The sequence below is a fragment of the Neoarius graeffei genome, chromosome 9 (assembly GCF_027579695.1).
Source record: "Neoarius graeffei isolate fNeoGra1 chromosome 9, fNeoGra1.pri, whole genome shotgun sequence".
In the NCBI taxonomy this organism is placed as follows: Eukaryota; Metazoa; Chordata; class Actinopteri; order Siluriformes; family Ariidae; genus Neoarius; species Neoarius graeffei.
Genome location: NC_083577.1, coordinates 39,135,196 through 39,150,108, shown reverse-complemented (window position 1 = coordinate 39,150,108; position 14,913 = coordinate 39,135,196). Strand labels below are relative to the sequence as shown.

At 44.9% G+C, this 14,913-nt stretch overlaps 1 protein-coding gene across 1 annotated transcript in view; it reads left to right on the top strand.

Moving 5' to 3' along the window:
* The first annotated feature begins 1,003 nt into the window (after positions 1-1,003).
* Positions 1,004-14,913, top strand: part of LOC132891659 (MORC family CW-type zinc finger protein 3-like) — an 85,201-nt gene continuing 71,291 nt past the window's right edge. Inside the window, exons 1-4 of the mRNA XM_060929454.1 lie at positions 1,004-1,071; positions 4,485-4,617; positions 4,753-4,976; positions 8,692-8,845. Coding sequence (XP_060785437.1) covers positions 4,538-4,617; positions 4,753-4,976; positions 8,692-8,845 — 458 coding nt within the window. The 5' untranslated portion in view covers positions 1,004-1,071; positions 4,485-4,537. The remainder of the gene's footprint in view (positions 1,072-4,484; positions 4,618-4,752; positions 4,977-8,691; positions 8,846-14,913) is intronic.

Sequence of the window (14,913 nt, the reverse complement as noted above, 5' to 3'; positions counted from 1 at the left end):
TGGTGTAGTGGTTAGCGCTGTCGCCTCACAGCAATAAGATCTGGGTTCGAGCCCCGTGGCCGGCAAGGGCCTTTCTGTGCGGAGTTTGCATGTTCTCCCCCTGTCTGCGTGGGTTTCCTCCAGGTGCTCCGTTTTCCCCCACAGTCCAAAGACATGCAGGTTAGGTTAACTGGTGACTTTAAATTGACTGTAGGTGTGAATGTGAGTGTGAATGGTTGTCTGTGTCTATGTGTCAGCCCTGTGATGACCTGGTGACTTGTCCAGGGTGTACCCCGCCTTTCGCCCGTAGTCAGCTGGGATAGGTTTCAGCTTGTCTGCGACCCTGTAGAACAGGATAAAGCAGCTAGAGATAATGAGATGATGAATGAGAATGGGATCTTAAATGACACTTGAAGCTTGTCTTCCTTCCACCAATGATCAGCTCGCCTATAAAAAAGGAGTGGGTGGGATTGCTCTGTAAAACAATGCTTTTGCTATCATTTTGTGAGTTGTTTTTGTGATCATTTTGTTTGTCATTTATTGAACTAATATGTTCTTCTCAAAGCATTGTGAGACTTTGCGAAAGGCATATTATTATACAGGGTTCATCAAAATTATGTTAACACGAATGGATTATTTTTCTCCTGAATGTGTGGTGCGCCGTGACCGCTGCTGGCATAATTGGGCCTACTTTTTTTGACACCCCAACAGTGACGTCAGACGTCTACTTCCAGATGGTGCAGCAATACGCCATTGATGAACTTCCACTACAGATCCGATTGGTTTCTACCATTTAAGTGTTAACATTATTTTGACTAATCCTGTATTTAAATCAAAATGAATCTTGAAAATGTATTCCTCCTTCAGGAGGTGGTGATTCCCATAGCTTTGTAGTATTAATTGCCCTTTCATGGAGGTGTAAACCTGGAAAGCTAAGCAAATATTGGAACATTTATTCATCTTTTCTAGCAGCTTGATGTGTCAAGGTACTTGATTATCATATTGGTTTTCTCCTAAAGATCAGTCCACGGTATCTGCACACAAACTCCACTAGCCACACCTGGCCCTTCAGTGCCATAGCAGAACTGATTGGTGAGTCAAAACTGCTTCTTTATGCTTTTCTTCTTTCTTCATCAATTGATGGCTGCACCATTTTTCAAAATAGTTGAAATATTCCACATTCTGAACTATAGGAAATAATCAGGCTGTTTGACAAGGGCAGTTCTAGAGGCTTAACCCTTATGGAGAATGCATAATATGCAGACAAGAAAGAATTAAAATACTTCTGAATCTGAATGCAAAAGGAAGGAGTCGTGTGTGTGTGTGTGTGTGTGTGTACACATGAATGAGCATGCGTTATGTTAGTTGATGGATTAAACATCACTTACATATCCCTAGCAATGGATCCTAGCATATCCATGAAAATGGATTCATGCAATAGACTTGCATTTGTTTCATGGTATATTCCCAGTCTCATTCCTAGTGTTCTCAGGATAGGCTATGGATCTGCCACTACCTGAACCAGAGTAAATAAATTACAGGATATGAATGATTTTTTTTCACGATTGACTTAGAGTTATGCTTTTTAGAGCTGACTGAAAATGTTAATACTCCAGAGAATATAGTGATGCTTGAAAGTTTGTGAACCCTTTAGAATTTTCTCTATTTCTGTATCAATATGACCTAAAACATCATCAGATTTTCACACAAGTCCTAAAAGTAGACAAAGAAAACCCAGTTAAACAAATGAGACAACAATATTATACTTGGTCATTTATTTATTGAGGGAAATTATCCAATATTACATATCTGTGAGTGGCAAAAGTATGTGAACCTTTGCTTTCAGTATCTGGTGTGACCCCCTTGTGCAGCAATAACTGCAACTAAACATTTCTGGTAACTGTTGATCAGTCCTGCACACTGGCTTGGAGGAATTTTAGCCCATTCCTCCATACAGAACAGCTTCAACTCTGGGATGTTGGTGGGTTTCCTCACATGAACTGCTCGCTTCAGGTCCCTCCACAACATTTCGACTGGATTAAGGTCAGGACTTTGACTTGGCCATTCCAAAACATTAACTTTATTCTTCTTTAATCATTCTTTGGTAGAATGGTGCTTAGGGTCATTGTTTTGCTGCATGACCCACCTTCTCTTGAGATTCAGTTCATGGACAGATGTCCTGACATTTTCCTTTAGAATTCACTGGTATAATTCAAAATTCATTGTTCCATCAATGATGGCAAGTCGTCCTGGCCCAGATGCAGAAAAACAGGCACAAACCATGATATTACCACCACCATGTTTCATAGATGGGATAAGGTTCTTATGCTGGAATGCAGCATTTTCCTTTCTCCAAACATAACGCTTCTCATTTAAACCAAAAAGTTCTATTTTGGTCTCATCTGTCCACAAAAGATTTTTTCCAATAGCCTTCTGGCTTGCTAATGTGATTTTTAGCAAACTGCAGACGAGCAGCAATGTTCTTTTTGGAGAGCAGTGGCTTTCTCCTTGCAACCCTGTCATGCACACCATTGTTGTTCAGTGTTCTTCTGATGGTGGACTCACGAACATTAATATTAGTCAATGTGAGAGAGGCCTTCAGTTGCTTAGAAGTTACCCTGGGGTCTTTTGTGACCTCGCTGACTATTACACGCCTTGCTCTTGGAGTGATCTTTGTTGGTCGACCACTCCTGGGGAGGGTAACAATGGCCTTGAATTTCCGCCATTTGTACACAATCTGTCTGACTGTGGATTGGTGGAGTCCAGACTCTTTAGAGACAGTTTTGTAACCTTTTCCAGCCTGATGAGCATCAACAATACTTTTTCTGAAGTCCTCAGAAATCTCCTTTGTTCATGCCATGATACACTTCCACAAACATGTGTTGTGAAGATCAGACTTTGATACACTGAAAAAAATGGCCTGTTAAATTAACACAAAAAAAATCTTGTACATCGTTTGCACTTATTAAAATCATATCCACTAAGTCATGTTCTGTTTAACTGAACATGACTTAATTGGTCTTAGTGGATATGATTTTAATAAGTGCAACCGATGTACACGATTTTTTTGTGTTAATTTAACAGGCCATTTTTTTTTCAGTGTAGATCCCTGCTCTTTAAGTAAAACAGGGTGCCCACTCACACCTGATTGTCATCCCATGGATTGAAAACACCTGACTCTAATTTCACCTTCAAATTAACTGCTAATCCTAGAGGTTCAAATACTCTTGCCACTCACGGATATGTAATATTGGATAATTTCCCTCAATAAATAAATGACAAAGTATAATATTTTGTCTCATTTGTTTAACTGGTTTCTCTTTATCTACTTTTAGGACGTGTGTGAAAATCTGATGATGTTTTAGGTCATGTTTATGCAGAAATATAGAAAATTCTAAAGGGTTCACAAACTTTCAAGCACCACTGTACATGACAGGCAAACTGCACTGAAGTAACATTGGATAGTATGTGATTTTTTTTGTCAGGATGCAGGTACTTACAGATGTAATTGCAGAGGAGAGTGGAGAACAAACAGTAACAAAGCCAAATCGTGAGACTAGAATCGTGGTCAGGGATAGGCAAGTGTCAGTCAATTGGCAAACAGGACAACATAGAGAAGAAAGAAAGCATAAACGAGGAAGGATACCAAGAATCAGCATAGCAATAGGCAGGCAGAGAGATAAGGCTCGGTATGCACTGGAGAACACAGAACAATACTTCACAGTGAGTGTTTGTGAGAGAGATGTTTAAGTAGCGTGGTTGCTGATTGATGATGAACTTCAGCTATGTTCAATACTTCGATGACAGGGGGCGTTGTGGCTCATGGGCAATGTAGTCTGCGAGCATCACCGGTGAATCTCTCCAGGACGGGGAGGTGGACTACGGAGCCAGGAGCTGTCTCAGGGCATGGAAGGAGGGCCTGCAACATCACAACTGCAAGCTGTGCTATCCATGTGTTGAGGTCTACAAGCATCTGTCGATGTTCTCCCAACAAATGTCCCTGAGCGTTCAGTGCGGTTTGTTTCGCCTCCTCGGCTACATCCAGTGTAGGCAAAGTATCCTGTCAGGATGCAGGCACTTACAGATGTAATTGCAGAGGAGAGCAGAGAACAAACAGTCACGAAGCCAAATTGTGAGACTAGAATCGTGGTCAGGGACAGGCGAGGGTCGGTCAATCGGCAAACAGGACAACATAGAGAAGACAGGAAGCGTAAACAAGGAAGGATAGTGAGAATCAGAATAACAATAGGCAGGCAGAGAGATAAGGCTCGGTATGCACTGGAGAACACAGAACGATACTTCGCAGTGAGTGTTTGTGAGAGAGAGGTTTAAGTAGCGTGGTTGCTGATTGATGATGAACTTCAGCTGCATTCAATACTCCAGTGATAGGGGGTGCTGTGGCTCATGGGCATTGTAGTATTGAGTGGCCATGTTTGTAGTTTGCTCAGCATTGTTGTTGTCAATACTCTCACTGACATTTTTCCTTTTTTTTCCCTTATTGACAGACAATGCTTATGACCCAGATGTCAGTGCAAAACAATTCTGGATTAATAAAACAATGGTCAATGACCAGGACTGCCTTATCTTCATGGATAATGGAAAAGGCATGGATTATGACAAGATGCATAAAATGCTCAGGTAGGAGTGTGCTCATGAAGCCTCCATTATCCTTCAGAGGACAAGTAGATAATGCAGCACTTCAATTACATATTTGTTCTTGTGTAAACAGTATATGGTCTCTTTTTACTGACATATATAAAATCTCTCTCTCAGTTTTGGCTTCAGTGATAAGAAGACAGTAAGAGGCCATGTCCCAGTGGGTCTTTATGGTAATGGTTTTAAGTCGGGCTCCATGCGCTTGGGGAAGGATGCCATCGTGTTCTCAAAGAATGCCGACACCATGTGTGTGGGTCTCCTGTCACAGACGTACCTCGAGAAGACAAAAGCACAGAATGTTATTGTGCCTATTGTCATGTTTACCAACATTGGACAGACTCATATCCTTTACTTAGAAACAGAACGATCTGTCTAGATTTAATAGGAATTGTGGACTGCAGCATTGAACAGGGCTTTTCTGTTACAAGAACTTTTAGACGTGCAGGAGATATGAAGAAAAATAAAACTAGGTATGGCTAAGTACACAGAACATGGATACATCTATTCTAATAATAACTAAAATTTCAGAAAAGTTGGGATATTTTTCCAAAATGCAATAAAAACAAAAACCTCTGATTTGTTAATTCATGTGAACTTTTATTTAACTGACAAAAGTACTAAGAAAAGATCTTCAATAGTTTTACTAACCAACTTAATTGTATTTTGTAAATATAAACAAAATAAGAATTTAATGCCTGCAAAAAAAAAAGTTGGGACAGAGGCATTATTACCATGGCATTACATCACTTTTCCTTTAAAAACACTTTTTAATTGTATGGGAACTGAGGGTACTCATTGTTGCAGTTTATCATTGGGGAAATTTTGGTCCATTCTTGCTTGAGACAAGACCTCAGCTGCTCAACAGTCCGTGGTCACCGTTGTCTGAGTCTCCTTTTCATAATGCTCCATACTTTCTCAATAGGAGACAGATCTGGACTGGCAGCAAGCCATTCAAGCACATGCACTCTGTGTCTACAAAGCCACACTGTTGTAGCCTGTGCAGAATGAGGCCTGGCACTGTCCTGCTGAAATAAGCATGGAGTTCCTGGTAAGAGATGTTGCCTTGATGAATATGACTCTCTAAAATCCCAATATATGCCCCAATACATCAATGGTAACTTCACACACATGCAACTCACCCATGCCATGGGTGCTTATGCACCCCATACCATCACAAATGCTGGCTTTTGCACCTTTCTCTGATAACAAACAGGATGGTTGTGTTCACCTTTGGCACTGAAAACTCAACGTCCAGTTTTCTCAAAAACAAGCTGAAATGTGGACTCCTCTGACCACAGCACATGTTTCCACGATCTTTTGGTCCATCTGAGATGAGTTCAGGCCCAGAGAAATTGGCAGCATTTCTGCATAGAATTGACGAATGACTTCCTCCTTGCATAATGTAGTTTCAGATTGCGTTCCTGGATGTAGCAGCAGGTTTTCCAAAGTACTCCTGAGCCCATGTGGCTATATTTGTCACATTTAGCATGACAGTTCTCAGGCAGTGCGGCCTGAGGACTCGAAGGTCATGCACATTCAACAGTGGTTTCCTACCTTGCCTTTTACCCACTGAGATGTCTCTGAATGCCCTGAACCTTTTCACAATATTGTGTACTGTAGATTTTGAAAGACATAAAATCTTGCATTGAGAAATGTTCTTTTTGCATTGATTAACATTTCTCTCATGAATTTTGATACAAAGGGGTGAGCCATGACCCATCCTTGTTTGCAAAAGACTGAGCCTTTGGTTCATGCTTCTTTTATATTCAATCACGATAGCAATTAACCTGTTTATTGTGGAATCTTCCAAAATGGTGTTACTTGAATATCTTATAAACTTTTCAGTCTTATTTTGTCTCTGTCCCAACTTTTTTTTTGAGTGTGTTGCAGGCATCAAATTCTAACTTCATTTATATTTACAAAATACATTTAAAAGTACTCACTGCAAAGACATCTGAAATTTTCAATTTATTGTTTTTTTTTTTATTTTTTATTGTGCGTGGGACTTTCCCATGTCTCACAAGAACAATATCAAGTGAACAAGATGTGATCATTTTGATGTGCTGAGGGTCACTTTTCTCCACTTTGGGACTGTTCCTACCCCTTAAGGTAAACAGTTTAGCCCTACGGAAATAGCCAAATGTGAGGAGCTTAAAAAAAAAAAAAAAGAGCTTTAACTAGCATAACTATGGAACTGTGTGACACCAAGATGGCGCCAATAAATTAAAAATTTAGATTATACCAGCCTATTGCGTTACATCCAACAGCTAAAACATGCAGGCATCACAGATCCATATAATTTACCCACAAATGTATTTATTTATTGTTTATTCTGATCACTTCTCTCACTCACTCACTCACTCACTCACTCACTCACTCACTCACTCACTCACTCACTCACTCACTCACTCACTCACTCACTTTGTGTGTGTGTGTACCACGTTGCACTGCATGTTCACTGCTTCAGATTGGATTACATGCAGAGGAGGTATTTCGCTGTGCTCAAGTGTACATGGGACAAAAATAAAGGCTGCTTCTTAATTTACCCACAAATGTATTTATTCCACTTGAAAAGTGTTCGGATTTGGATTTGGAACACTACGACATCCTGAACTATTTAGTATTTGGGACTTCTAAATACACCAGAGATGCTAAAGACTTACAAAAGTACAGATACCTGCCAGTATTTCAAGGCAGGTTTCATGCCAGAATGCATGAAATTCCTGATAAAGAAAAAAACCTTATTATGTCAAAGACAAGCTCACATGCAGACTTCTAATAGTAACAAACAAGCGAGAGCCTTGATCTAGCATATTTTAAGGTGTTTAGCTGAGTCTACGTTATCAGTACATAACAAAGATGCTGCTACTGTAGCTGAGCATTAAGTCTAATCATGCTATCTTGTCCAAAGCCCACATCCAGATATACATTTTAATGTTACATAGAGCTTTCACACTAACCTGATATATAAAATGTTCTTCACACACAGGAATACTTTGTTGGCATCCAATCTTCCTGTTTAACTGCAGCTCGCCACTGTTTTCATCTTTCTGGATTCGCCGGGAAGCAGTGAAAAGTTAAACCAGACTTATTTCCACATCTGATATTACATCCAAAAGCACTACAGGTCTCTGGCATTGTTCTTTTCGATTTAACTTCTACAAGTTTATCTGTAGAAGTACTGAATTGGGCTTAGAATCACTCGCGTAAATTTGTGCTGGTCATTGTCAAACACAAAGCTTGGCTGGATAAACAAATCTGCAGTTCTGATGATGTGACATGAAAGGCCCTTATAACTCTATGCTCACGACCGTGGAATTGAGCCCATGCATTCTAAGGCTAAGATAGCTAAGCACTAGCTAGAATGATTTCGTTACCTGTCCAGGAAAATGACATCATATCATATAACCTTGCTCTATCTTGCAATTGCACTCATTTGGCAGGCTTTCCTGTTCTTTTCCACTGGCTTTTAGCTTACAGGAGAGTGGAGTCTGCCGTGTTTGCCCATGTCAACTTGTTTTGGTTCAAAGTAGGTCAAACACACCCCATGGTGGTCACCTGATATTGCTGCTCACTTGCTTTGGCAACTTTCGGAATCGTAAAATGCAGGACACATTTTATCTCAGCAAAACAGTGACACGTAGGGTACATGGTATGTGCAACATTGCAACATCTTGAAACTCCAATAGCTATAGACATAGAACATTTTGCCCAGAATTCAACTTTGCAGTCAGAACCTTTAAGTTGGTCAATAAAATGATTGAAAAGCTTTTCTTTGTACTTTTGTCAGTTAAATAAAGGTTCATGTGAATTAACAAATCAGAGATTTTTGTTTTATTGCATTTTGGAAAATATCCCAATTTTTCTGGAAATGAGGTTAGTAATACAATCAGTGTATGAAGGAAAAAATACTTTATGTACTTATAAGGGTGAGGGATTTTTATTTTTTGTTTATTTATTTATTTATTTTTAAGTTGGGGGCCAGCGCTTGTTAGTGACACAGAAAGTTAAATAAATGTTCCTCTGTGCAGTTTGGTCCTTAACCTTACTGTTCACTCAGTGCTGCACCAGACTATGATGAGTGTCTTCATGCGATCCTGACACATTCTCTGTTTAATACCAAGGAAGAACTGCTGTCTGAGTTCAGTGTCATTGATGGGTTGTGCACCAAATCAAGTGGGACCCGCATCATCATCTGGAACCTACGCAGGTGTGTATATGATTTTCCCATTACAATGGCACCTGGCAAGGGTGGGATATATTAGGCAGCAAGTGAACAGTTAGTTCTTGAAGTTGAAGTGTTTGAAGCAGGTAAAATGAGCAAGCGTAAGGATCTGAGTGACTTTGACAAGGGCCAAATTATGATGGATAGACGATTGGGTCAGAGCATCTCCAAAACAGCAGGTCTTGTAGGATGTTCCCAGTATGTCATGGTTAGTACCTTCAGTGGTTCAAGGAAGGACAAATGGTGAACCAGCGACAGGGTCATAGCGTTCAAGGCTCATTGATTCTCATGGGGAGCAAAGGCAAGCCCATCTGCTCCAATCCCACAGAAGAGCTACTGTAGCACAAATTGCTGAAAAGTTAATGCTGGCTATGATAGAAACATGTCAGTATACACAGTGCATTGCAGCTTGCTGTATATGCAGCTATGTAGCTCCAGACTGGTCAGAGTGAACATGCTGACCCCTGTCCACTGCCAAAAGCACCAACATTGGGCATGTGATCATCAGAACTGGACAATTGAGGAATGGAAGAAGGTGGTTTTGTTAGGACTGGGACTGTTTTGGCCTCTAGAGGCCGCTGTTATCTTTCTTGTCATGTTTGTTTTGGCCTCTAGAGGCCGCCACTGTTCCTGTGTTTTGTGTTTGTCTTTATTGCCTGTTTTGTCTTCATTAGTGTCACCTGTGTTCAATTTATTGTGTGTATAAATACCCCTCTGTTTGTTCCCTTGTCACGGAGTCTTTTTCCTATGCTATGCTGTTAGTGCTAGTTCCCTCTGTCCCATGTACCTTGCCTGTGTCTTTGTATTCTTGGTTTTTGCTTCTTTCTTTTGGACTTTGTGGATTTTGTTTTGACCTTTTAATCTTCTGAGCATTTGAGTTTTTGCCTCTTCTTTTCTTAGTTGGATTTTGGACATTGAACCTTGGGATATTTTTATTTTTGTATATCTTCTGAGCTTTGGATTATTCTTTTTGTTTTTTCCCTTGGATTGTATATATTTTGTAAATAAACTTTTTGTTACTTTTCTACTTCCGCCTCACGCCTCTGCACTTGAGTCATCCCCCTGGTGGCCTAGTGGGGGTTTGCTGGATTATCACACCAGCTAACCAGGTTCGAATCCCAGCAAAACCCTAACAGAAAGACTCCGTCATGACCGACTCAGCAGAGGCTGTTTCAACTGTCTACCCGGCCAACCTTCAGGGAATTATGGCAGCTTTGACATGCTTCGGAGCGACCATGGACGCTCACAAGCCAACGTGAGGCGCTTGCTCGCCACGAGGTACTGCTTTAGCAAATTGGGAAAACCCTGGCACAGCTGACACCTCTGCCTGCATCTCATCCTGATCCAGCTCCTGCTCCAGTGCCTCCCGCCACACTGTCTCCTTCACCTCGTGAACCCAGCCTTCCTGCACCACAGAGGTATGACGGCAAGCACGGTGAGTGCCGGGAGTTCCTTACCCAGTGCCAACTCACCTTTGAGCTTCAGCCTACCACCTACACTACGGATCGCTGCAAGATTGCCTTTGTGATAACCTTGTTAGCTGGTAAGGCACGAGCTTGGGCAACAGCTATCTGGCAGAGATGAGGACCCGAGTGCTCTGATTTTGAACTGTTTACTGAAGAGATGCTTCGGTTCTTTGACCAGACTGACATCAGTACCGACGCAGCCAGAAAGCTCATGTCCATCCGGCAAGGAGGAAGCATCGCAGACTACACCATATCGTTCTGGATGCTCGCAGCAGTCAGTGGATGGAATGAGGTTGCCCTGGTTTCAGCCTTTCACCATGGTTTGTCTGACCCCATCAAAGACGGCCTGGCCTCTATTGGATGCCCAAGTGACCTCGAAACTCTGATCTCACATGCTATTCATCTGGACAACAGGATTAGAGAACGCCGCCAAGTCCTGAGTCTCCCCGGCCTCACTGCCTCTACATGGAGCCCGTCTACCTCCTCCAGTGACTGTCCAGAGCCCATGCAAGTTGGCCGTACTTGTCTCTCCGTAGCCGAGAGGGAGCGCAGAAGGAGGGACAAGTGCTGCATCTACTGTGGCAAGCCTGGTCACTTCCGAGCATCATGTCCCGAGCTCTTGGGAAAAGGACCACCCCGTCCAGCCGAGGGAGGGTTGTGATGGGGCCTATCCTCTCTCCCGGACTCCCTGGCCAAGGAATCTACATCCCGGTCTCCATCTCCTGGGGTGAGTCCGTCCACTCTTGTCAAGCCTTGTTAGACTCAGGGGCGGCTGGAAACTTTATGGATATCCACTTCGCCCAAAGCGTCAATGTCCCGACTGCACCTCTTGAAGTCCCACTGTCTGTGTCTGCCCTCGATGGCCAAGCATTAGGTGATGGAAGAGTCACCCAAGTTACTTCTCCAGTCTTCCTCCAGTCTCAAGGTCACAAGGAAGAAATATCCCTGCACCTGATTCCTTCACCAGAGTTCCCAGTGATTCTAGGCCTTCCTTGGCTTACCCGCCACAACCCTCGCATAGACTGGGTAACAAGCCAGGTTGTGGAATGGGGCCCTGCGTCCCATGCCTCTTGTCTGCTCTCTAGCTCTCCTGTGTCTCCTGCCGAGCCCCCTGATCTCACTGAGCTATCTCAAGTTCCCACAGAGTACTAGGATTTGAAGGAGGTATTCAGCAAAAGCAGGGCTGCCATTCTTCCTTCGCACCGGGCCTACGACTGTGCCATCGACTTGCTCCCTGGGACTACCCCTCCTCGTGGCAGACTGTTTTCCCTCTCTCAGCCAGAACACAAGGCCATGGAGGAATACCTCAAAGACGCCCTGGTCTCTGGGTTCATTCGACCCTCCACCTCACCTGCTGGTGCCGGCTTCTTCTTTGTTGGCAAGAAGGATGGGGGGCTCCGACCATGTATTGACTACAGGGGCCTGAACAAGATCACTGTGCACAACCAATATCCCTTTCCGCTGATGTCCACAGCATTCGACCTGCTCCAAGGCACCACCGTCTTCACCAAGTTGGACCTACGGAACGCATACCACCTCATCCGTATCTGACAGGGAGACGAGTGGAAGACTGCCTTTAACACCCCGTCTGGGTACTACGAATACCAGGTGATGCCCTTCGGACTCACCAACACACCAGCTGTTTTTCAGGCCCTAATCAACGACGTCTTGAGGGACATGATTAACCTGTACGTTTTTGTCTACCTCGACGACATCCTTATCTTTTCCAAGACTGTGCAGGAGCACTGCCACCATGTCCGCCAGGTTCTCCAGAGGCTGCTACAGAACAATCTGTTCGCCAAGGCCCAGAAATGCGAATTTCATGTTCCCGAGGTCTCCTTTCTGGGTTTTATTGTACGGACAGGCCAACTCCAAATGGACCCAGCCAAGACCCTGGCCGTCCGGGACTGGCCCACTCCCAAGTCCGTCAAAGAGGTTCAGTGGCTCTTAGGATTTGCTAACTTCTACCGCAAGTTTATCAGGAACTTTAGTTCTGTAGCAGCACCCATGTCGGACCTCACCAAAGGGACAGGTGGATCTTATGTCTGGTCTCCTCAGGCAGAAAAGGCGTTCAAAGACCTCAAGCACTGCTTCTGCATGGCACCCATTCTGGTCCTTCCAGACACCTCCCAACCATTCATCGTGGAGGTGGACGCCTCGGACAGTGGGGTCGGCGCGGTGCTCTCTCAACGTTCGGAAGGAAAGCTGCACCCCTGCGCTTACTTCTCCCACCGCCTGAGTCCTGCGGAGTCCCGGTATGATGTGGGGGATCGAGAACCGCTAGCGGTCAAACTGGCCCTTGAGGAGTGGAGGCACTGGCTGGAGGGAGTGCAACATCCATTCCTTGTTTGGACGGACCACAAGAACCTGGAGTACCTCCAGCAAGCCAAGAGACTGAACCCACGACAGGCTAGGTGGGCCCTGTTTTTCAGTCGGTTTGACTTCACCCTCTCGTACCGCCCCGGCTCCAAGAACATCAAACCTGACGCACTGTCCAGGCTGTTCTCTGCCACTAACAGGGAGAGTGAAGTCGGGCCTATTATCCCTGTGTCCCGGATTTTGGCCCCTGTCCGCTGGGGTATTGAGGAGGCCGTCTGACGAGCCCAACGCCAGGACCCCGGTCCTGGGACAGGGCCACCGGGCCTCTTGTACGTTCCACATCAAGCCCGGGCCAAGGTTCTCCAGTGGGGTCACTCTTCCCCTCTCACCGCCCACCCGGGAGCTCGGAGGACCCTGGACTTCCTGAAAAGACGCTTCTGGTGGCCTAACATGGAGAAGGAAGTAAGGTCATTTGTCCTGTCCTGTGAGGTCTGCACCAGAACCAAGAACCCGCAACAGCGTCCCCAGGGTCTCCTGCATCCTCTGACCATTCCCCAGTCTCCCTGGTCCCACGTGGCAGTCGACTTCATCACAGGTCTCCCTGAGTCACAAGGTAGCACTGTCATATTGGTCATAGTTGACAGATTCTCCAAGGCCTGCTGCTTTTTACCACTGTGCAAGCTCCCTTCTGCTCTTGAAACTGCTAAACTATTATTCACTCATGTCTTCCGAGTCTTTGGTCTCCCGCAGGACATCATCTCAGACCGAGGGCCCCAGTTCTCCTCCCGAGTGTGGCACGGGTTCTGCAAGGTCATCGGAGCCACTGCCAGCCTCTCCTCTGGGTTTCACCCACAGTCCAATGGCCAGACGGAGAGGCTCAACCAGGACCTGGAAACCACCCTGCGAGGCCTGGCTATGGATAACCCGACATCGTGGAGCACCTGGCTGCCATGGGCAGAGTATGCCCACAACACCCTGCAGTCATCGGCCACCAAGCTGTCGCCATTCCAGTGCCAATTCGGGTTCCAGCCACCTCTGTTCCCGGACCAGGAGGAGGACGCAGGGGTGCCCTCGGTCAACCAATATGTGAGACGGTGTCACAAGACCTGGAGCAAGGTCAGGAAGACCCTCATCCAGACCTCCAGAACCAACCAGACTCAGGCCAACCGCCACAGAAGACCTGCCCACGCTTTCCGCCCTGGGCAGCAGGTTTGGCTGTCCACTAAGGACCTTCCGCTGTGGGTGGAGAACCACAAGCTTGCTCCTCGCTACATTGGCCCCTTCAAGGTGGTGCGCAGGGTGAGCCCTGTGGCCTACCGGCTCCAGTTGCCCCGGACTCTGAGGATCAACCCCACATTCCATGTTTCCCTGTTGTGGCCCGTACTGACGTCCACGTATGCCCCTGCCCCTAGGAACCCCCCACCCCCCCACATCTTCCAGGGTCAGACTGTGTTCACCGTGCATCGCCTGCTTGACTCCCACCGGGTCCACGACGGGCTTCAATATCTAGTAGATTGGGAGGGCTATGGCCCTGAGGAACGCTGTTGGGTCCCCGCCTGGGACATTCTAGATAAAGGTCTATGCCGGGACTTCCATTCGGCCCGTCCGGATCGCCCTGGGAACGTCAGGAGATGCTCCTGGGGGGGGGGGTCCTGTTAGGACTGGGACTTTTTTGGCCTCTAGAGGCCACTGTTATCTTTCTTGTCATGTTTGTTTTGGCCTCTAGAGGCCGCCACTGTTCCTGTGTTTTGTGTTTGTCTTTATTGCCTGTTTTGTCTTCATTAGTGTCACCTGTGTTCAATTTATTGTGTGTATAAATACCCCTCTGTTTGTTCCCTTGTCACGGAGTCTTTTTCCTATGCTATGCTGTTAGTCCTAGTTCCCTCTGTCCCATGTACCTTGCCTGTGTCTTTGTATTCTTGGTTTTTGCTTCTTTCTTTTGGACTTTGTGGATTTTGTTTTGACCTTTTAATCTTCTGAGCGTTTGAGTTTTTGCCTCTTCTTTTCTTAGTTGGATTTTGGACATTGAACCTTGGGATATTTTTATTTTTGTATATCTTCTGAGCTTTGGATTATTCTTTTTGTTTTTTCCCTTGGATTGTATATATTTTGTAAATAAACTTTTTGATACTTTTCTACTTCTGCCTCATGCCTCTGCACTTGAGTCATCCCCCTGGTGGCCTAGTGGGGGTTTGTTGGATTATCACACCAGTGAACCAGGTTCGAATCCCAGCAAAACCCTAACAGGTTTGGTCTGATGAATCATGT